Below are 23,860 nucleotides of genomic sequence, written 5' to 3'. Positions count from 1 at the left end.
AAAACGTTAATATTTAATAAAAATAGTTAAAAGTCCCGAACGACCCAATATTTTTTAATCGTCCTTTTTATACAACTCGGCAGAAAGTCTTTAATGCCTGGTGAACTCGCCACTTGAAGGAGTTTTGGCAACACAAAAAGAGAAATTTTCCATGCCGCGATAATATGGATGCCGCGATAATATGGAGTCCGACTATACTACCGTAGTGACCAGGACCCAACTTCACAGAGCTGATAAGAAGAAAATACTGCTTAACAAGTTTGAGTGCCAAGAAACAAACGGCTAAAAGCAGTCCTAAGCAATGCAAGTCACCTGACATTTTTGCTCAGCAAATATTTTGTGCAGATATCTATGCTAGACAAATTTGTATACTAGTGAGGTTTGCGGTAACACCATGTGGCATAATCTCGTTTGAGAAGAAGGGCTGTTCTGAAAAGAATTGGTTCGTTGTGAAACTCGACGTTCCGATCAGTATGCTCTGATGATCATCTTCAGGAGAGAGTCTACAGGAGATGATCAGAGCATACTGATCAGAACATCGAGTTTCACAACCAACTGGTTCTTTTCAGAGCCACACTCTTTCTCAAAAGAGATTATTCCTCATAGTGTTACTGCAAACTCCACTAGTATACACTACCACCATGCAAAGTTTCAAATCTTATTTAAACAAATTTGTATTAAGTAGATTTTTGTGCAGTAGTAGCTCCATGAACTAGGCCCTTGTTCTGCGTGCACTCTATCCTCCTTGGACCAACAGCAAGTTGCCAACTTGTCAAAGAGTACATGCACCCAAAATGTTAGTCTTGACCCAAGACGCTAGTGATCAAAAGTGGAGTGTGCATATCTAACGGCATGATTAGACCAGCACACCTGCTTGCACCAACATTTTGGGAATCCTGAAGTAGCCGTTTAACTTTTTCTTTATTTTCTCCCAAGGCTTTCCTAGCAAACCAATCAGCGATCGCGAAATGGTTATAGTCAGTCACGCGCTCGCGCAGTGGTTGTATAAACATACGTGCCATGTGTGGTGATCAAGCATCGCTTATAAGATATGCAACGCAGTGATACCTCCGCGCGAGCGACTACCGGTATCGAATGGGAAGCCGTTGTTTTGTTCAGAGATATTAATATTTACACCAACGGTTTAATTTACATAAAGCGGCCACGCCCCCACTACTGCAAGATTCCCAAGACGTTAATGCGAGAAAGTAAAAAAAAAAAAATGTGCAAGGGCGCTGTACAACAATGCAACCATCGCTATCGATCACTAACGGCTTGGGCCAAGACTACCAAAATGTAAGAATGAGGTGTTGGAATTTCATCCATCTCGAATTTTCAATATTTCAAGGTTGATTATATGCAGATTTGTAAGTCAACCTGTCTTTGTCCATCGTTTAGCTTTGCATGTTTATACCAGTAGCAATTAATTTGTTTGATGACATTAAAAGTATCTGAAAAGGAAACAAGTTCGGGAATGTTTGCCTTGTTAAGATTTGTTGGTGTCCAATCTGTCATTCATAAATAAACAAGTTTCCAACAAACAAGTATTCAAGACCACAGCAGTCTGTTTAATCAGAGAGCTAACTACAACATGCCAATTTAGAAAAATATTAATTTGATGATAATAATTGTCTAGAAAAATAATTCCATATTTTGCTGAAATCACCAATTGGTCATTTTTTGTACATTGACAAATTTACATAGAAATACAAGCAACAGAACAGTTTTGCACTCGCCAAAAACACAACAGAAACTTTCAGATTTGTATGCATTATTTCAGTGGAAGTTGCTGGTAGGCAAATGTTTTTAGAAACGCGTTTATAGGGAAAGATAATTTCGTGCGTACATGTTTGACAATCTATCTACGTGTAATTAACTCGGACATTTTTGTAAACAAAGTTTTGAGAAGGAAAAAAAACCGATTACTATGGTAAAATTGAAATAAAATATAATGGTAGTGAAATGTGTTTATCTCTTAACACTCCATAACAAAAATACATTATTTATAGCTCTCTGGAAGGCTTACCATCACATCTGGTCATATATGTATCATTTTTCTGTACATATACATGTTATAAATCGATATGCGTTGTACCTCTGTAAATGCCATTTTGGGAATTTCTTTTTTTAAATGTATTAATATTTTTGAATCATGTCATTAATAACAATCACAAATCGGGCAATTAGTTCCCTGGCGAGGGAAACTCGTCACCCCGGCAATTTTCTTTTTTAATATTCGCTGGACCCGAAGTTCCTGCGTGTTGTTCCCTGGCCGAGTCTCTGACTGAATGACTGACTGACTGACCGTGCCACTAAGTATATTTGATAGATAGCATCCTAAAGAGAGACGTGCGGGTCTGGCTCGGCTTGGGCAAATGGAAAGACTGAAACATAAACGCCCCCAGTCCGTAAGCTTCATCTCTCATCATTTGACACACAAAAAATTAATGAACTCAATTTCATCAGAAATTATTGTCCCTTCCTTCACCACTTGTTTTTATACAGTACATGTATTTCCAGGTATTGTTTGCTTCCTTTCTCAGCAATCCCAATTCCACCATGTTCCAAAACCCAACAAGACTTGCATATTTTTTTAATTAGTAAAAAAATTACTATAACATTATTATATATTTTATAGTTTTGTCAGGAATCTCGGCAGGTTCGAAACCAAAATGTGCTTTGCTAAGTTCCTTCCTCGGTCATTATCTTCTGCTGTGCCTTCTTCCTCTCCATCTCCCCGAAGTAGTTGTAGAAGATGACGGTAGGCACGAGGATGAGCAGACCGACGAACCGGAAGGCCACGGCAAGGTCGAAGTCCGGCGCCCAGTGGAACTTGCCGTGCTCCTGGCCTGGCGGCGGCTCCACGCTGAAGAGGGTGAAGAAGAGACTTCCAAGCGGGGTGACCAGGGCTTGGACCAGGACCAACCAAATGGCACCCTCGGCGTACTTGACTATCAGGAAGACCATGAGGTTGGCCATGCAGTAGGCTAGAATGAAGACGAAGTAGGCGGCCGCAGCGGTCATGCACGCGGGATCAGCAAAGTACATGCACTTGAGGGCGTACAGCATGTTCCTTCCGAACTCGGAGATGCCTGTAGCCTGTAAGGAGGATAATAATTAAAGTTGGTGTATACGTGCTTTTGTAACACCCTGAAAAATAGATTTTCAAATTGAATTGATAATTTTCTAGCATTACATTAGTTATGAGCTTTCCAATGAGACATCGCAGGTAAATATCAGCCCACGACAGCTCGACAGGTAATCAATTAAATAATTTCAACTTTTGAATTAAGAGGGGGACGCACCTAATTCGTTCTGAATAGTGTGCGCAATTTCTGTACTGAAAGGTGCCATTTAAAACCACTTTTTAAACCTGTATAAAGGCCTGCAAACGCAAACAAGCAAGTTTATTCGTTACAGGACATTTTCCTTTCGGAAAAGAAAATCGAAATGTTGAAGATAGCACGTATATGCCAACTTTAACGAACCGTGTCGTACGCGTGCCACATTGAATATTTGGGATTGTTACACCTCTGTCTTAAATACTGAATTGTGCTCCGTGTGTGGTCATAACAGTTAATAGATGTTCAAATAATCAATACTTACCGCACCAAATTCAGGTAAAAAATCGGTCCAAAAAAACAACGCCACACACACGGCGTTGTACAGCTGAACCCAGGCTAGAAAGACCAGAGATTCCGTCTGTCAAGTATAGTTCGAAAGAAGAAAAAGGAAGCAAACAAAATAGTGAAAAAGTATGTGCATAAATAATTACATTTCTGCCAAATTATTGATGGTACTCCGAGACACAAGTTCGCTCGTCACTTCTCTGTCCAACCCAAGAGCGTCGTTCGGGGAGCTAATCGCTTTCAATAAATAGTTTGAAAGCATTGCCGCGGTACATGTAACTCAATTTTATTTACTTCCCGTCCGCACGAAATGATGTACGGAAAGATCGTGTTTTTGGATTGGGAATCGTATCGGGTACGAGCTTATGTCTTTATCAAGAAGAATCTTCGTCAACTTATAGTTTCCACCCTGAAAAATAGACACACGGGACCAGTTATTCGCCCGCGTCATTCTCTACCTGAACATTAAATGGCGGATCTACGGGGAGGGTTTAAGGGTTGAACACCCCCCCCCCCACTTGGGTCGCTAAAAGAGGAAGATACGGGGATACAATACCAGACGCCTGTTACCCCCCCCCCCCCCCCAACCCCTCTTGAGCCAAACCTATAGATAAGCCCTTGTATGATGCCTTCAATTCCCAAACCACTTTGTCTCTTTGTTTCTCACTGCTCAATAAGCCTCCATCACCTGGTCCTTCTTCAGCTCCCTCTCAATCAGCACGTTGAGGATGCCGAGAGGCAAGAACCCGAGCAGGAAGATGATGGGCCAGACCACCTTCATGACGCCAGTCACGGCCCCCGGCACGGGTGGAGGCGTCCCGCCAACGTTGAAGATCTCGGGCTCCAAGGAGATGAAGAGCCCGATCAGCACGATGCCCGTGCACACCAGGCGGGCCCGGCCCACTCCTGTTCAAGTTGCAACATCAAGCAAGGATGAGAAGGTGGATGAATGAAGGGATCTCATGGAAGATGTAAGTGGATAGGTCTTCACCATTCGAGCCTCTCCCAAGTTGTACTCATGCATCTCTTGTTCTGAGAAGACTCATTTGTTCTTCACAGAATTAAACATGCATCATTCAGGGTTGTTAAATCACTTCACATTTTGGATTTGAAATGCCTCTCAAAATGTACTTAAAACTATTAAGACTAAAATCATATTTGGTTTGAAAGGGAAGTCAATGCAAAAGGCAGGATTCGATGCATGCATGATTTCAGGTGGCTTTTAAGACATCGATCTTAAGACAAATTACCAATTTTGAAAGTTCAATAGGGCCAGGACAAATTAAAGATGTTTATCAAAAGTTATTTTTGAAATCGGCACAAGCAAAACGGTGATCAGTTTTAATAAACCGCCAAGACCAAACCCAAACTAACGAGCTCAGTAAAATTGTATATTTCAAGATGTTCAGTAATGTGAGGAATATTGGATGTGCTAGTGAAAATGTAGCATTAAGACTGAAACATGATCTGGTGTGGCACTCCTCACCTTTTCGTAAAATGATGTACCGGAATATCACCGTGAATACGATGCTAGAGGTAGCGAGCAGCGCCTGCAACGAGCCCGACGTCCGTTTGGGATCCGCGGCGTACACGACCAGTATCCCGTTCGTGGCGTTCAGCAGACCCAACAGGGCCATCAATTTGTGAGACACGGAGGACTTGGTCTCGGCCATCGGGTTGAGGAACTTGTTTATGAAGACCAGGCCGAAGAAGAAAGGCTGGAACCAGAAGGACGTGTAGAGAATAACCGGATAGTAGTCGTTGTACTTGTTGACGGTGTTGTTGAGCAGCGGGAGGGAGACGAACATCATCAGGTTGCTAATGATGGTTAGGACTGTCAGGATGATGTTCAGCTTCTGTGACTTGATCTGCGACCCCGAAGAAAGAGGAATAAAGAATGAATAGACCGACCCATTAGGCCCCGCCCACCGGCAACAACACGTGCGCCTCTCCAACGCCACATTGCACGTTCCAGCTGCGCGCGTGCACGCTGTCCGACTTTTGTGGACGCACGTGGGACATTAATCACAGCTGTGATTGGTCAAAATACTATTGGGCGGGGCTTTGTGGACTGTGCTGCTAGTTTACCCAACAAGAAATTTGGGCTTCCAATGTAAAGACAGGGCAGAACTTCCCACGCTAATTTTACTTGGGAACGTATTTCGTGCAACTTTTTTCTCCTCTTGATGTATGAAAACTATTTGACATCCCTGGTTAATCTAATTGAAAAGTGTTCTTCTTCAATTTTTAAATTCCGTTCTTTTCCTGACAATTAATGAGGGCCCTGTTGCTGTGATGTCATTTCAGGAAGGCACTGTTCAGTTTAGGGGTTTTCTGTTCAAATTGTGAACCCAAAGTTTGCTAATTGAAAACTTTGGGTGGGAAAACTTTGCCCTTAGCCTACTGTCATGTACTGAAACAACAGCGAATCGCCAAAGCAAAAAAAGTGAGCAAAATATCGACAATTCTGGCAAATGTTGGTGCTGAAATAGCTGTAACATTGAGGTTTGTGCCTGAAATGACATCACACTTTTGCTCACGAATATGCAAATTTGCATGAGCTTAAAAACCAAAAAGGTTTCAAAATGCTCATACAAATGGCAAAATGAAAATTGAAAATAAGGTTGAATGGGAAGAAAGGTGGATTAAGGAGGAATGCATTAAAAACAATATTATGGACCCTTTTGTCACCGCGCTCACAGAGAAATACTAGGTCCATACTCTTGGGACTTCCTGTCAAAAGTTTTCAAGGAGGATTAGGGCCGTCCACATGATCATTTTGAGGACACTTTGTATGCAATGGGCGATGCTGAACGTCATAATTTTGAATATAAATTACGTCACAATTTATTAAAGAAAAATCGATCCGATCGTTTGGTTTACAATATTAATTTGTCAAGAACACAATATTTTTTTGTCAAGAACACCACTACAATAAGGCAATCGAAACAGATCGACTCACACAAACAGTAAACACTAAGCGAGACCAATGTTCCAAAATGTATTCAAAATTGCACTTTGTAAGATGTGTATTACCGTATAGGAGCGGCCACCCCTGAAGTGAAAAGTGTAGAAATCCTTCACGTCCACGGATTGAGAGTTGATTGGCGGCTCCATAGAATCGTCATCGTTGATTGGTGATGGGGTGTAGTATAGGGGGGCGGGATTCAAAGGCGTCTTATCAGAATGTTTCTCCATATTGGCTTCCTGGTGACGCAAAGGATCGTAAATTTATATACTGAACCAGGGAGGAGGTAATGATCTGGTTCCCCATTATACACTGGGCAATCTGACACTGGCTGACAAATCAAATAAGGATATGTGTCCTGGTGTCACGCTGGAGGCAGGCCGGATTCATCAGGCACATGATCCCTGTACACTTACTGAGAGGCTTCCTTCATTATGGGGAAAGCATTGGCAGCCTATTGACAATATTGTACAAAGGATTCGTCGTTGAAAGCGACCTTCGTGATAGAATTTATTGTATCCGGATTGGGCCATGTCAGCCATATGGTTGCGAAGGGCGATTTCTAAAGATTACGTAACACTTTATTTTGAATGAAACTATACATCGTCACCGACACCACGAAGTAACACTCCACCGTGTTAAACCATATTTTTTTCGATTTTCAGTTTTTTTTTATTTTTAAACATTATTCATCAAGGCCTACCATTGCACGAAGTTTCAAAGCTTCAAGTCTTTACTTTAATAATAACGCTAATTATCCATGGCAACTTTTGCGCAAAAGTGACAATTTTCGTTTTCACGAAGTGACACTCAAGTTCCATTTACAATTGCAATGCATGGCGCACACTCTGCTCAAAAGTGAGCTAAAACGTTTCCACGAAGTAACACTCTCCTTGTATGAGCATGCGCGCGCTGACCTGAAGTTGCACTTTCCTCGTGTTAGGCCTATATACATTGAAGAGTGTTACTTCGTGAAAACAAAAATGTACAGTTTCGCAGCTTTTTCGGTTTCACGAACTAACACTCACCTTTTCCCCTTATGTCTTGTTGATTTAATACACAAACGGGTGAAAAACAGCAGATTTAATAAATTCAATTCATCAAGTGTCCACAACGAGAAACCCAACTGAAAATACTCTGCCGTTTTGAGGCAAAGTGTTGTTTTAGAAGGCGTTCAACTTTAGATGCCGTTTTCTCCGATTGCTAGTTTTTACTGGTATGTACATGGGTGTTACTTCGTGGTGTTGCTGACGACATGTGCACACAGCACAGATCGACATGTTCACGTTGGCGGGTGAAATCTTTGAAAATTATTTCTCCAGTTTGGAAGATTGAATCTTCATGCAACTTTCATGATTTATTTCCCCTATAATGATCCAAGTATGTGCTAAAAGCTGTTGTGATATGTTTATTACTTTTCGTTGAAATTGGAAAAATAGGCCTCGCTACAGTGCAAAAATTGTAACACTGGCGTGCGCAATATCTATCTCTTTTCAGGCCTCACGAATAATTATGAGGTTCCTATAACGGTGTGCAGTTAACAATTGCATAAAAGCCTCCTTCACGAGTTGTTAATTAACAAATATCTCCCTTTCGCCGGCTTCCATTGGTTTGCCGTAGCAACCATATGGATGATGTAGCCTGGCTCTTCGACTCTCGATCCAACTAAACAGTCCGGCCGGGATCCAGGGTTGTCCAAGGTTTTTTTTTCAAGGTGGCCGGGGTATATGCCTACAATGTTAGGCGTTGAAAAGCGTGACGGCATAAAAATACCAAAGGCCTAAAACAATGAATCAAGATTTGCCACATTGAGCGTTGACGTTATGCAGGGAACTAAGGGACCTTATTCGGTACTTTTTTTTTAGGTTATGTAAATAATCAACATTTATGGTCAGTCGGGAGGGGGACGGGCGTTGGGGGTTATTAACCCTGCAACCACCCATCTTGGTCGCGCCCCTGCTAAACCGGTTTTTTTTTTTTCGCCGACCTGGGGCTCGCAGCTGCATATGCGCTCCGATTATTTTCAACCGCGACAATTATTGCTAATTAGTCATTGGATACGTTGGGCCAAAAAAAAAAGTCTCCGGTTTCTGGTATGGAGCTTGTCCAAAAAGTGGTGCGGCGACGCGGCTTTTTTTTTTTTTTTACCTGCTTTTTTGCTTCAAATGTCGACTGATGACTGCAAATGGTGCCCGACTAAACTTAGTGCAAATAAATATATAGGAGTCCTGAGAGGCCACATAAAGCTTATTCTCGATCATAACCCCATCTAAAAACACGTTAAAATTGTGCAGCAGCAGGATTCCAGTCAAACCAGTGAGTTTGGCGGTTTTGAGACATCATCTTTCATTGAAAAAAAACTTTTTCATTTTGCCGACGCGCATGGCTACGGCGACGCGCGCGCATACCAGAAACCGGAGAATTTTTTTTTTTTGGCCTTGAAGAGCCACGGTCGAACGCCTGATATATCCAAATTGTGTGAGACCCCGCGCGCCAGCCAATTGGAGTCGACCTTATAAACTGTGACATCAGTTCAATCAAAAATGTGAAGTAAGCTGTTGATTGATCAATTTGGATGCCACGTTTTTGTAATGCAACAACGGCCTATACGAAGACTAATCCGATATTATAGAAGGGGCCCGATGAATAGTCAGAATCTTCAGGTCAGGTCAGAAGACGCAGTCTTTTTTGCATCATTAATCACCGAAACAACTCGCATATCATAGACCTATAGTAAAAAGTACCAACCAATAAATTCATTATTATACACGCATGCGAAAGCCGGCCATTGAAAATGCGCAGGGGTCCAAATATTCGCGTCATTTTTTTCTCTCAATTTCTCCAGGATTGTCGCTTTTTATTTTATTTAGAAAAGCCCCTAAAATCGTCATAGGCATTACTTTCTGGCCCAAGTTGTTTTTTTTTTTTTGGGGGGGGGGGGCACAGAACAGAAACTTAAAAATTGCTTTCGTTGCGTGCGCACGAGGCCCGAGGGCGAAGGAGATCGGCAGGGCTCCTTTTTCGCACGAGTGGAAAACTAATAACCGTGTGCTTCGGGGTACCCATCCATCAAATTTCGGGCCGAATCGCGGTGCTGAATCGCGCCATGGCTTCACCATCAGTGGACCGCTTTCGGCGCTTCTTTCCGCCAGGCCCATTTATGCGCATGCGTTCATAATTAATAAATTTATGAGTAAACTAAGGTCCATTCCACAGACTAACATTAGCTCCGGGTCCAACTCTGGACAGTATGGCCGACAGTCGAAATCGTATCCAACAAAAATGGGGGATTTTAAGCCAAAAAAACCCTAAAGTTGAAAAGAAATCACATTGTAAAACATTTTTTTAAATAAAAAAAGCAGAGCCATTCTCAAATTTAGATGTTTGTCATGCTGGTCGCCAATCCAGGGTAGTTGAGATTTCCGTTGTTTCTGTTTCACGCTGTTTAGGTATGGAGTTACACAAGCCTATAAAGGCCCAACTGCCCAAAAAAAGGTTTCATTTAGAAAGATCTGATAACAGGAAGCTGTTGTCCCACATCGACCTAGGTCAAAGTTCTGTGACAGATCACATGTAGTTCGTCAGAACACACGATAACAGTTATAGGCGCACTTCATTGTCAACAAGTTACAACCACTTGACCGTCAAAAGGCATCACAGTCACCACCTTGTGCTACAGGGTCGGCAATAAATTGCAGCAATGCCTACAGAACATTCAGGTACTAATTTGGCCTTTTTCGCAGTTAAATATTCAGAATTTTGCCTACTCTCTTATATGTTTCCAAAGTGAAAATTCACTCCATCCGACTGACAATATAGGGATTAGACGATTTAGATTGAAATTCATTCAAACGAAAAAATCGGTTTTTCACTCGTCTTTCGTCTGACATGTTTCTTGCAAAGAGTATAGTGAATGTGATTTTCACTCTGAATCGTATATCCTCGATTGTTCGAGGAAACAGCTAGGATGTCAGCCCACTGCAGTTACGGTAAAATCCTCATTGAGAACGCAGCCACTGAGTTCAAACATATTCACACTCTCTTCCTGCTTGGGGTAGGCCTATATTGTCCATGTAGATCGTGTACGTTTCCGCTTTCGGTTTAGACGACGGGAGTGATTAGTTTTGGTTGCATGATTTCAAGATCACATGACCAGAATTTGTCACAAATGTAATGTGTATTGTCAAAATGTATGAGCATTGCATTTTTCTCTCAAGTGTCATGTTATGTCTTTAGTTATTCACTTTAGGTTGTTCAATGAATGGAAAATAGCTAATAGTACACTTGAAATACACGTGTTATTGAAATTCATTTATTCCACAATTTGTTTCAACATACTTATTTGATGCCAAGTATTAGTATTGAGAGGCATACCGTATATACATTTACAAATGTGTTTAATGTACCATAATATGGTACATGTAGTGTGAGGACCAGACGTTTGCGTGTGCATAGCTATGGTTATATACGCTTCAGTGATTTAGTTGTTAAATTTCATATCATAGAATTAGTATAGACCCAGTCAGCGCGCCTTTACTCCAAATTCCAATTGCAAAGTGGAAGTATAGGTCGAAGGCATAGGGCCAAATCGTACAACTTGATGCTTTTTAATGTTTTGAACCGCTGTGGAGAAAACAAATTAAATGTTGAAAACGATTCTAGTAAAGTTAAATAAACTCACCGTTTCTCCGTTCCGATCCAATTTGACGTGCTTGCGTAAAACTACTAGTCTATAGATTATACTTCAGGCTCCCGTGCCGCGTAGTTTTAAAAATGTGCACCTGGGAAAATGTAGAAATCCTACCGGTATTGATGGTGATGTACATGAACGTCTCATCACATGACTGCTGTTACAAAGGCTCAAAGATCGGTGAACAACAGACCGGGAACATGTGACCAACTTGACTGCTAGATCCCGTGACTACGTCACTAAATAAAGTACGCCCACTACAACAAACACGGCGCAGTAGAGCATGCAGATCAGAATTTGTATAGTTGCTATACAAATTATTTTGCTGTGTACCGTTAATTCACCGTGATCAAAGTATAGTACGTGTTGCATCAGCGGGTCGATTATTTACTCTGTCAAAATGCAGACCAGGAAATACGTCGCAATGTGCTTTTCTTCCTTATTATCAGGGATCATCTTTGGATTAAAATATTTTGACACATGTACTATAGGCGTTTAACTGATACGTTTGTTTTAGTGTGATCTAAAGTACAAGTGGCCCCGGCCTGACCTTAAGAGTTTGATTTTTGCTTTACCTAACGGAAAGTTATTGGGGTGTCGGCTTTTGCCCGGTACATGAACAGGATCTATCTTGGCGTAATCCTTGCTTGAGGGGGGTCTATACCCGATCGCTGTTCCCGCACTACATGTACCTATATGCTCCCCAAAATCCTATGGGGAAAAAACAAGAGAAGTTTAATTTTAATTTGAGCCATATATATACACAAAATAAGCAATAATATCAAAAGAGCAGTGGGCGGGAAACCATATCGTCTGAAGGGGGGGGGGAGTTGTTCGCATTTTGAAAATAGTTACCAAGCGTTCATGAAAAGTTTGCTTTCACAAAAGAGATCGTGACATTGTGTCCAAAAGACTGGTTCAACAAAACATGGTATATTTTATCTGAAAATTAACTGGTGTGGGCTTTTTATAATAATTTTGTTTTGTGAGCCTATCCTTCCCGTACCGCGAGCACAGAGATTGGTTGATCACAAAAACGTGGTTTTGTATAAATCTCAAATAGAAGTCAAGTTACTTTGATTGACAATTTTGAACTGGTGTTAGCATAAAACAGTGAATCTTTGCGTTGTGAGCGGAGGCGCCCGTACATGGATGCGGCAAATTTTAGATTCGGAGCATAATAATGTGTCGCGTCTGAGTCGTGCGTGAGTCCGATTTCGACATAATACATGAGAACCTTGAAAATGGATTTCATTTTTGTAAAATTAAATGTTGGTCTTTAAAACGGATAAGACTCACGTTCATTCTACTTGTTTATTTTTTCTTTTGTCGGCAACAAATAGGGAGAGGACGGAATCGCACAAATGAATGGGCAAAGTTTCACAACATCAGTTTTAGCCTCAAAAATGTGGAAATCTTGGCCGACAACACTGGTTTTGACCCAGAAAATGAGGTCTTTATAGCAAGTTTGAGTGGAGGACTAAATTTGGATATTAGCATTCTTTTTGCTTTATCGCATTAACTTCCTAAATATTAAACAAGAATATGCGGGGATAGTATAATGAAGAATTTGATCCACAGTGAACCCCACTTTCCAACCGATCTTTGGCATATTGAAATTGGACTTGGCGATTCAAATGGTAATTTAAATCAGTAAAACGGGTTTACTGTTTGCGGCTATACGGCTTTTCGATAAAACGTAGCACCGCTGCGCGACCAGACAGCCGTGTGGTTGCGAAGGCCTTAGCGTTATAAAAGAGCAGTGAAATTCATGCAGCCCAAAAACATGGCCTTTTGAACGCTGTGATGTGATTCTCAGAAAATATGCTCAGTATGATTGAAATGTTAAATTGTGAGGGAAGAAGAAATTCTAAACTTTATGTCAGTGAAAAAAAAAATCGCCGTCTTCGATGCCGAAACGTCAATGCTGGTCATGGGCGTCGCGAGGGGGGGCAAGGGGGGGGGCACTTGCCCCCCCCCCCCTGGAAAAGCCAAATAAAAAAAAAGGAAGAAAAAAAAAAGAAAAAAAAGAGGCGCGAAGACAAAGTGGTGTAAATTTAATGAGTTGGGGAGGGGGGGGGCAAAATGTCCCTGCCCCCCTCTAAAACTGATAAATCGAGAATGTGTTGAGAAATACAAGCAATTTTTGGCACAAAAAAAAAGTGCCCCCCTCTAGAAAAAATCCTGGCGACGCCCATGATACTGGTTACTGGTAAAGCTGACCTCAACGTCGGGTAGAAATCGTTCGAAAACGTCCCCAAATCTATATGAATTTATCTCAATATCTAGGAATCTCCTCAAGTTGTTTTTTTTCACCGAGTAGTTGACATAAATAAATTGATTGGACACAAGTGATCTTTGCACAGGTACTGGATTCACCCAAGTCGTCAAGCAGCCGACTCGCAACTCAGTGATTCTCGATAAGATTATCACTAACATTGCCAAACATTACCACACTCCAGAAACTAGCTCCCCAATCGGAATGAGTGACCATTCCACAATCATCTGGAGCCCAAAGTCGCGACATGCCCGAAATGCAACTAACACTCGGATTGTCCGCCCAATGAAAGAGTCTGCAATCCGTGATTTCGGTTCATGGATTGTCAACCATGACTGGGAAGAGGTTTACACCAAGTCCTGTGTTACAGACAAGTGCTCAGCTTTTTATGATACTCTACAAGGAGCTATAAACTCCTACTTTCCAACCCAATCCATCAAAGTTCATTCCCAAGATAAACCATGGATGACAACGTACATTAAAAACGTCATTCTGGAAAGACAGCAAATATTCCACACTGAACATCGTTCCCCAAGATGGAAGCAGCTTCGCAACAAGGTGAGGCGCATGATAGGCAAAAACAAGAGAAACTACTATACGAATCGCGTACAGCAACACAAGAACGCTAATCCTGCTGAATGGCATACACATATTCGCACTATGTCAAATATGAGTAAAAAACATACCATCATTAACCCCCCTCCTGGTGTTAATGTACACAACTCGGAGGATGTCGCGAATTGCATCAACGACCACTTCGTCTCTATATCGAGTCACCTCAAACCACTCGAAACTGCTTCATTGCCAGCCTACTGTCCAGACCCTCAACCTGACCCAAGAGTACTGAACTATCAAGTCTACGCAGTGCTCAAGAAGACCAAATTGGGCAAATCTGCTGGTCCAGATGGTGTCCCCACCAGGATAATTCGTGAGTTCGCTTGTGAGCTCACTGGCCCTCTAACAGACATACTTAACAACTCGTTTAGCGAAGGAGTCGTCCCACAACAGTGGAAAAAAGCAGTCGTGGTTCCCACCCCTAAAACTACACCAGCTACTTGGGATAAGTTGAGACCCATATCATTGACTGATCACTTCGCTAAGGTGGCTGAAGGATTCATCGCGGATTGGCTATTGGATGACATCAACAGCAAGATTGATCCAAACCAGTACGGCAATCGTAAAGGAGTATCCACGACTCACTATCTGGTGAAACTGTTGGACACCCTTCACAGAAATGCAGATAAACCGGGTACTATGAGCACAGTAGTAGTAACAGACTTCAGCAAGGCCTTCGATTCAGTGCACTTGTTGCCTGCAACCTCAACACTTTGGCTGAAAGGAGGGAGCAGATGTGCATGAAATTCTTCCAATCGCTGATTGCATCCAAACACTACAGCAGCTGGCTTCCGCCAAGTAGGAGGAATGTTCATCATAGAGACCTCAGAAACTGCAACAAATACTCCCTACCTCTTTGTAAGACTAAGCGGTACCAAAAAAGCCCAATTGTTTACATGACAAAGATTTGGAATGAAAACCACTAATATTAACTAACTTGTGGGTCTGACCTCTAGCTGCAATCCTGAATTTTTATGCATTTGTGTTTATGTCGATTTTTTTTTTCTTTTGTAACATTTGAGTGTTCCCCGTTGTTTTTCTTTACCTTTGACCCCTCCCTTCCACAATCCTGTTGTTCACATAACAACCTCCCTTCCCATGCCTTCCATCCCCATGACAACTTCCCTATCCTACTTGTATCAACCTCTGCCCCTGTGTACACCCAACCTTTCCACCCTCTTTTCCAAACCTTTTTTTCATCCTGTGCGGTTCTACAGCCTGTTTGTACACAATTTTAAAAAGGAAGCCTGGTTTTTATTGCATTTGAATTTCACTAAACTGTTTCTCTCGATTTTTACTGTTTGTTTTGTATCTGTGTACTTTAATACCATACATGTTTTCCCAGCTCCATTCCCCTCAACCCGTCCCTATCACTCCCTCCCTTCCTATGCCCTTTCATGATGGTTATTCTTTAAATCTCTGTGTAATTTTTTTTTTTTATGTAACTATTCTGCAATTCCGCTGCTGGCGGCGATAGAATAGAATAATAAACCATTAATAATAATAATCATGATAAAATAAACAAGTCATCATAAGTATATAGCTTAGTGGGAAGAAGGAAGTTTATAGACACCTTTAATTACTTGTGTACGTAGTTACGAGCAATATTGGCCGGTATAAATGGCGGCACTAATTCGCATAAAACAATGCGTGAGACATTTTTGAATTTTTTAAAAATATCAAATCGTTTTCTACGCATTTTTTTCTGATCTAGAGACGTCGATTAGAAGTTGTTCCGATAGCCCCTTCTTTCGGATTCCCCGGCCACCCATACTTTTAGCGCGCCCTCATCTGTCGTTATTGTGCCAATTTGTCGAATGACGTGGAGAAGCCATACGTGTCTGCTGCTAGCTTGCATGCCGAAGTTGGCAACTTGGATTACTAAATTAGCGAGATTTCTGATTATTTGTTCGTAAGAGGGTGCAGTCTTTGATAAAACAATGCATATGCTAAGGAGGGACAAGAAAGACGAAGAAGATGGTGAGATAACTTCCGATAATTTAGCGCGTAATTGTTACGCCATTTATTAGCGTCTGGTCGTGTTGCCCACTTTCCGGACTAGTAATGACATGTCATGCATGTATGACAGGCCTATAGTATTGGATCATGTAGTTACGGGCCCCTCTTTGACTTTTTAGATTCGATCAAAATATTAGTTTACTGTAGTCAAGGGTGTTTCTAATTTAGTAAAAACTTCAATATTTTTCTAGCAAAATGTTACTTTTTAGGACATATCACTTTCTGATGGCTGACACTGTGACAGGTCACTGAAGGGAAAAATTAGCGATGGGCAGATATGGGAATCTTTCCGAGAAACATTTCCGATTTCCAATTTTTAAATTTTTTTTTTTAAATATTTTTATTCATTTATTTTGGCAAATACAAACAAACATAAGGTGGTACATAAAAAAGAACGTATTACATGTAAAAACAAAGCCAAGGATAACCCCAAAAAGCTGTATATAAGACGGCTTATTTCCATCCAGGGTCCTTAAAAACACACACAAAAATTACAAGTACATATTAAAAAGTTCAATAGAATTACACAGGAAATAGCAAAGAATAATCATCAAAGAATGATCATTAAAAACTCAGCCGCTTAAAAAAAAAGACAGTGGATATTTAGCAAATTTTAGTCTGGCTCCATGCCAACATTATCGTTGTAACTTCGTATTCACAAGATAGGAATCAGACCATTTTACAATTTCGGACTTTATTTCCCTTTAAAAAGAATCCTCCAGAGCCACAAATCTGAAAAAGAAAATGTTTGAGACATGTTAAAATTATAAAAGAAGAATATTCTTATTTTTTTTGGAAAAACCTTAAAAATGTCCCCAGCGGGGATCGAAACCCGGGTCATCCCGCTCATGAGATCATTTGCTTATCCACTAGACCACGGTGCTACACAACCGTTGGTGGTAATTTAATATATCTTATAATTCAGCCCTATCTCAGAGAGTACGGCGCCCTCTGTTGATAGGGATTGCCGCCGGCAAACCTTTAGTAAACGTTAGCTTGCCGGCATTACCGCTGGCAAAATATCCACTATCTAAAAAAAAATGACTGAGAAGAGAGATGCTCCTTCATTGCCCTTTTAAATTGAGGATGATTGTTGGAACATTTGATGTTGTTGGGAAGTACATGTAAATTCTATTCATGAATTCCGGTATAAAATAATGTAGTTCACTCTTGCCCTTTTATTCTTGAAACAACAAAATTGGTGGAACTGCCCCAGGTAGAATAATTATGCATGTCTGAAACTTTCCTAAATTTATGACAGAGGTAGTCTGGTGCCAATTCATGAAAACTTTTATAAGCATGATTCCGCTTGAGTTCAGAAATACTCAAAAAATGTTCTTGACTCTCCACAGACTCTGTACACAACCGCTGAAAAAATGGCTTTGACCCAGTCCTAAAGCATAATTTTCTCAATCAATCTTTTTTTTGTAATTTGGAACAGTTTGTTGGGGTAGAAATTACAACTTTTGTACGGGGTTTACATCATTCATTGAAATTGACCTTCATTGAGATGATATATGAAGAAAAAAGCAGCATCATCAGGTTGCAACATTTTTTCCAGAATTCCATATATGGCCATCACTCATTTTTCCCTGCAATGACCTATCAACCATCAGAAAGCGATAACATTTCCAAAGAAGTCAAATTTGGCAGGGAAAATGTTGAAGTATTTATTGGAAACAAACACTTCCTGACTTCTATCTAACGTCTAGTGTGATATACGGGTAAAAGGGGAATATTCGACCACATAAGGAAAACTTGCACTGCCTAGTGTAAATAATAAAGAGTGAGATCGTAACCATAATCACTAATGACATGATCATGTACTTACTGTGTGTGCAGTACAGCATCAATAAGGGAATAACAGTGTGAGGAGCCGGTCTTCACTGCGTGATAATGACCGGGTGTGGGGGTGACCGCTGTTAATGGACCGAGACGAAGTCGAGGTCCATTAACAGCGGTCACCCCCACACCCGGTCATTATCACGCAGTGAAGACCGGATCCTCACACTGTTATTCCCATTAATAAATACCTTTATAACGAAATAAACAGTTAAAATGCTCCAATTTTGTGACTTTCTTTCGGCGATATTTCCAGACTTTTTTGTGTTCATGTTCATGGGCCATATTTTAGCTTAACAGCTATAACGACGTAAACTCAAACGAAACTGCTGCCGTAGCGAAACAAATTACAACAATGTATATCTTTACCTGATGGAGGAAGCTGAAATCTTGTTTACACATTCCTTGTGTCCGGAATTACAAAGATGCTTGGTTTAGGAAAGGTAAATATGTCGGTGGGTGAAGTGTTCAAAGAAAATAAATCGTAGATCTATGCTTTCGTCGTAAACATCCTCAGTATATACTGCACTGCTGTACGATGTCGTTTCAAAACTTCCTTACGCGCACGCACGCACGCATCCCTAGCAACTGTGTTGCGTACGCGCGCGTCAGTCACGCGATGGGGGTTGAGCGCATGTGCAGTGCTCAATTGTTAAAAGCTACCGCAGGACTGTTACTATATTTTGACCAATCATTGGCTTGCATGGGGCTGAACGGGGCTGGATCAATGCTGGTTCAGGGGCCATTTATTCGCTTGATCTTTGAAGCCGGTCCATTATCACTGTTAATGACCGGCCACGTGATCGAGTCTCGACCAATCAGAAACCATCAACTCTCCAAGGTATTTATTAATGCTATATAAAATATTGTATTTATGCCGCCAACTAGTTTGGTAAGTCAAATAAATTAAAGGGAATGTACAACATTTGCTTTTGCTGCAATTTTCAGAAATAAATGGATTTTGAGGAATAGTATGTTATAGCAAATATTGTTAAATTGACTTGCTTCACGTTTTGGGTTCGGAGATGCTAGAAAATCCAAGAAAACCAACCATGTTCTTGTAGTCTGGTTCCCTGACCCCACTTAAGATTAAACAGAGAAATGTATAGACTTTGGGGAATTGTTAGGTCAGAGAATCAGTCCAGCAGGATTGTACCATTTCACAGGTGTGTAAACAATTGCAAAGAAAATGCGGAATAACTGAATATGAAAAATTAGAAGCAGTTTTTGAAAAAAAAATCAGTTTTCTCCAACGCTGGTCGGCCAACCAGCATTGGAAAAATACAAGTTTTCTTGAAAACATCAGCACACCAGGAGCCAAGATTTTACAGGATGCTTTAGAATGTCATTCTCTAACAATCCAGTAAGATATTTTGTGATAATTTGATCATTTCGTTTTGCGATGTTTGCAAATGTTGTATCTTCCCTTTAAAAGTGGATTACAGCAGTTACTGCACTCATACTGGGACAGGCAGCAGTGTTGACTTAAGTTTTTACTAAGGATGTGAATCTACGTTTAATTTGATAAACGTTTAGCACAATTTTCCCGTAGCGTTTAAACGTTTAAACGTTTAGTCAAGACTTCAAAAAGACTGCCGCCTGTGTCCCAGTATAATGTGCCATAACTGCGGTCACATTTATATACACTTGTATACACTTTAACCACCTTTTTATGCCCCGCGGCGAAGCCGAAGGGGCATACTGTTTCCGCCTTGTCCTTCCGTGGGTGGGTGGGTGGGTGGGTGTGTGGGTGTGTGTGTGGGTGGGTGGGTGTGTGGGTGTGTGTGTCCGGACAAATCTTGTCAGCGCGATAACTTGAGAAATACTTGACATATGAACTTCAAATTTGGTTTGTGGATTGTTCTTGGTAATCCTAAGAAGCCTTTCGCATTTGGAGCCAAAAGGCCAAAGGTCAAGTTCACAGTGGCTAAAACAATAGAAATCTTGTCAGCGCGATAACTGGAGAAATACTTTACATGTGAACTTCAAATTTGGTTTGTGGATTGTTTTTGGCAATCCTAAGAAGCCTTTCGCATTTGGGGCCAAAAGGCCAAAGGTCAAGTTCACAGTGGCTAAAACAATAGAAATCTTGTCAGCGCGATAACTTGAGAAATACTTTACATGTGAACTTCAAATTTGGTTTGTGGATTGTTTTTGGCAATCCTAAGAAGCCTTTTGCATTTGGGCCCAAAAGGCCAAAGGTCAAGTTCACAGTGGCTAAAACAATAGAAATCTTGTCAGCGCGATAACTTGAGAAATACTTTACATGTGAACTTCAAATTTGGTTTGTGGATTGTTCTTGGCAATCCTAAGAAGCCTATCGCATTTGGGGTCAAAAGGTCAAGTGTCAAGTTCACAGTGGCTAAAACAATAGAAATCTTGTCAGCGCGATAACTTGAGAAATACTTAACATATGAACTTCAAATTTGGTTTGTGGATTGTTCTTGGTAATCCTAAGAAGCCTATTGAATTTGGGGCCAAAAGGTCAAGGGTCAAGTTCACAGTGGCTAAAACAATAGAAATCTTGTATTTATTCTGAGATTATAGGGATTAGGGATTAATTCATATAAAACCTACAGAAGACACTAATGCTGTCAATGAATGTTCCATGTGACCAAGGTACATGTAAGTTGATGTTAAAAGAGTGGTGTTATGTCATGGGAACAGTCACGGTTGCGGGGCATTTGTGTTTGTAAACACACCTGACTTGTTTTCCCCATGTTCTGTTGAAGTCTGCAGGCTAAATAAATTAAGAAGAAAAGAATCGTCTGCATTTTGCAAGTGTTGTCGAATCAAATGAACATACACTCAAGAAATGTCAAGGCCTGAGGAAGATCGTTTATTTATATTTTTTAAGCCCCAGTTTTCTTTAAAAAAAACCCACACCTTTTATTTAACGGAATGCAAACTGCATCCAAATTCCAAAATATGAAAAACCTTCCCTGCACAAATTTCCCAAAAGCGGCAGCATTCTTGAGCTGCTAGTTATCTGCAGGCTGCCAGAAAAATAGTCGCATATGATTTCTTGCTACGCAACCGGCAGTCCCAGCCCAGGCATCGCAGGGGAGCCTCCTAGCAACATTATTTCTAAGCAACCTGAAGTTGCGCTTGGTGGAAGGAACGTCATATTCATGAAAGCAGACGGACCCGTGATGAAAGCAACCAATGGCGTATTTATTTGCCGGGAACCGGCTCATTTCATTGGCTGAGATACTATCATCGCTGTTTATCATCTAAGAATCTTCCAATTACTGGCGGCAAGTCATCAAAGGATTTAAGGTTCGATGGCCTACAGCTGAACCCAACCGCATATACTTTGTAACAACGAGAGCGGCATTGTATCAATTTGAACAATGCCGCTGTCAATCATTCTCTGGAAGGGCTTTTTCGGAGCTGGATTTTATTTGGGCATTTATTTTTCAAAGGCCCGGGGAAAAGTTTATACGAAAAGTGAGGGAAACTGAAATAAACATGGAATTTCACCCATGTAAAGGCCTGTATCGTGTACATGTACATGAATAAATGATAAATAAATGTATTTTCTTGTGTTGTTGTTGGTTTTTATTCGGGGGGTTGATATTCCAAATAATTAATTGAATGCACGTCTTTTTTAAAACTGGACTGAAGAACAGTAAGGCCAGTATTGCTTGTCCAGATTTTATTCTAAACCAACTTGACAGGGGCCTTTTTTTGACTACTGCGTTACCATTACTTGCCGTTGTGGAAAATGTTAACTGACAAGAATTTTTAAAAAGTGCCCTTACCAATGGGTCTGTATTTTACGTTCTACATGCATCCTTTGGTCGTCAGGCAACCGAATTTAAATGTTTGAAAAAAATAATAAATATCCAACAATTTAATTTTTCGATGTAATTTTTATATACAGGAAGGTTTTTCTGCCAATGATAGCAACATTTAATAATGTTCCTACAGATGTATATTTTTTTTTACGTATCACAATATATTTTCATGGGGAGGGGTGCACTTTTACGTAAAACGAGCAAATAATCTACGTTGATATCGCTCTTTAAAAAACGCAATTTCCTTCCAATAATAGATCCCGTAATATGCCACCGCCCCTCAGCTCCCGCCCTAAGATCCAAAAAGTGGTTTTTATTTTACCCCCGCCAACACCAAACACATTCTGGATCATTGTCATCGATTTCCTTGTTACGGAAGCGGCAGTAATTTTTTTTAAGGGAGCGGCGGACTTTACAGCACTTGGGGGGGGGGGGGAAATAATCCCAATGCATCAAATACATCGTTTTAAATAACGCCTTCACTTGAGTAGCTTACGGGGGAGCAGGGTAAACTTTTTTTCCTCGCCGGTTTTAAAATCATTATGAAAGTGCTAGCCATTGGTTTGATTACTGCACACACCAAGTGATGATTTCAGCAAATACAAGCACATTCAGAGAAAAATACAGAAAAAAGACAGACTCGGAATTGTTTTAAAATTCGGTATTTTAATCAGAATAACCTTAGGAGAGGCGACATCCCCGCCCGGCATCGATCTCGGCCCAGCGGCGTATTGAAAAAATCAAACACAACCAATTGTATACACTGTGTATCAATTTGACACAAAACAGTTGCTGATCATGGAACAATGTATTAATAAAACTTCTTGGAACGTGATCAACTATAAAATGCGTTTCTAATTCTTAATTAGATTCCGATTTCTCCCGCCATACACAGATACTGAGGAACAACTTGGTGGCCAGGGGTCACAGCTCTCGCCAAGTTCATCGTGCCATTGCCAGAGCTAAAGCTATCCCCATAAATCTAGCTCTCACGGGAAAGGCCCCTGATGCCATGGCCAAACCCATGATTCCCTTGGTTACCACGTTTCACCCCAATCTCCCTTCCCTTCGCAAAATCACTAATGACAATCATCATATCCTCCATACTTCAGATCGCCTTGCCCGCGCCATCCCCAACGGCCCCACATTGGCTTACAGGCGTCCTCGAAATCTACGGGACTTGATTGTTCGAGCTGAAGTCCCATCCTTAGATGCATCCCCTCCCACCCAGCATGGTACTTTCAAGTGCAGTTCCAGATGTGTTGTCTGCCAGATTCATATCCAGGAGTCTGACTCCTTTTCTGGCCACTCTTCTGTCACTACCCACAGAACCATTGGTAACATCACTTGTAACACCCCTAATGTCATATATCTTATTTCTTGCAGGGTCTGTGGAGTGCAGTATGTAGGTGAGACTAAGAATACGCTCAAGAAGCGTTTCTATGCCCACCGGTCAACGGTCAACACCAAGAAACTAGACACCCCTGTTGGTCATCACTTCAACCTGCCTAACCACTCCATTTCTGATATGATTTTGCAGGGCATTGAATCTCTTGGCCATCGCAAGGACTCAGTTCGCCTCAGCAGAGAGAAAGTGTGGATGAATCGTCTTCGAACTATTCAACCACATGGTCTCAACATCCAACTTGGAAATGATTAATATTTTTCTTCCTCCATTGTCTTCTGTTACAGATAATCCACCTGGTCTTCATTGTTTGTGTTTCCCCATCTTTCATCCCTTTCCACCTCCATACTGTTCCCCCCCCCCCCCCATAATCCCCCTTCTCTCCCACACTCTTTTGTCCGTTCCCACTCCCTGTGACCTTTGATCCTTCCCCTTTCTGGTCCCTCCCCTGTTCATACCAGACCCCTTGTGGTTTGCCATTTCCCTTTGTTTCTTTGTTCTCTCATCCACCCTCCTCTGCATCTTTCCACACCTTTCCCACCTAATCCTCCTTTTGTGTTTCTTCTTTCATCCCTGCATGTTTGTGTGCACCCCCATGTTAATGTATGTACCTC

At 41.2% G+C, this 23,860-nt stretch overlaps 2 protein-coding genes across 3 annotated transcripts in view; one reads left to right on the top strand and one right to left on the bottom strand.

Annotated features, from left to right (window-relative positions):
• Nucleotides 1-1,214: 1,214 nt before the first annotated feature.
• LOC119737330 lies at nucleotides 1,215-11,545 on the bottom strand. 2 transcript variants are annotated; one of them, XM_038211598.1, is made up of 6 exons: nucleotides 11,279-11,545; nucleotides 6,666-6,836; nucleotides 5,116-5,497; nucleotides 4,318-4,535; nucleotides 3,607-3,702; nucleotides 1,215-3,099 (listed from the first exon to the last, which is right to left on the bottom strand). In XM_038211598.1, exons 2-6 carry the CDS (start codon nucleotides 6,825-6,827, stop codon nucleotides 2,683-2,685), a joined length of 1,275 nt encoding a protein of 424 aa, XP_038067526.1. In that variant the 5' UTR covers nucleotides 6,828-6,836; nucleotides 11,279-11,545; the 3' UTR covers nucleotides 1,215-2,682. The 2 variants fall into 2 exon arrangements, with proteins under 2 accessions (XP_038067526.1, XP_038067525.1); XM_038211597.1 differs by lacking the exon at nucleotides 11,279-11,545 and having other exon boundaries at nucleotides 6,666-7,055.
• Nucleotides 11,546-15,976: 4,431 nt separating this feature from the next.
• The window catches only part of LOC119737326 (coatomer subunit gamma-2-like), a 42,002-nt gene continuing 34,118 nt past the window's right edge, over nucleotides 15,977-23,860 (top strand). Inside the window, exon 1 of the mRNA XM_038211590.1 lies at nucleotides 15,977-16,160. Coding sequence (XP_038067518.1) covers nucleotides 16,121-16,160 — 40 coding nt within the window. The 5' untranslated portion in view covers nucleotides 15,977-16,120. The remainder of the gene's footprint in view (nucleotides 16,161-23,860) is intronic.

The sequence above is a fragment of the Patiria miniata genome, unplaced genomic scaffold (assembly GCF_015706575.1).
Source record: "Patiria miniata isolate m_02_andy unplaced genomic scaffold, ASM1570657v1 HiC_scaffold_3, whole genome shotgun sequence".
NCBI classification, from domain to species: Eukaryota; Metazoa; Echinodermata; class Asteroidea; order Valvatida; family Asterinidae; genus Patiria; species Patiria miniata.
This window is presented reverse-complemented; position numbering and strand designations above follow the sequence as displayed.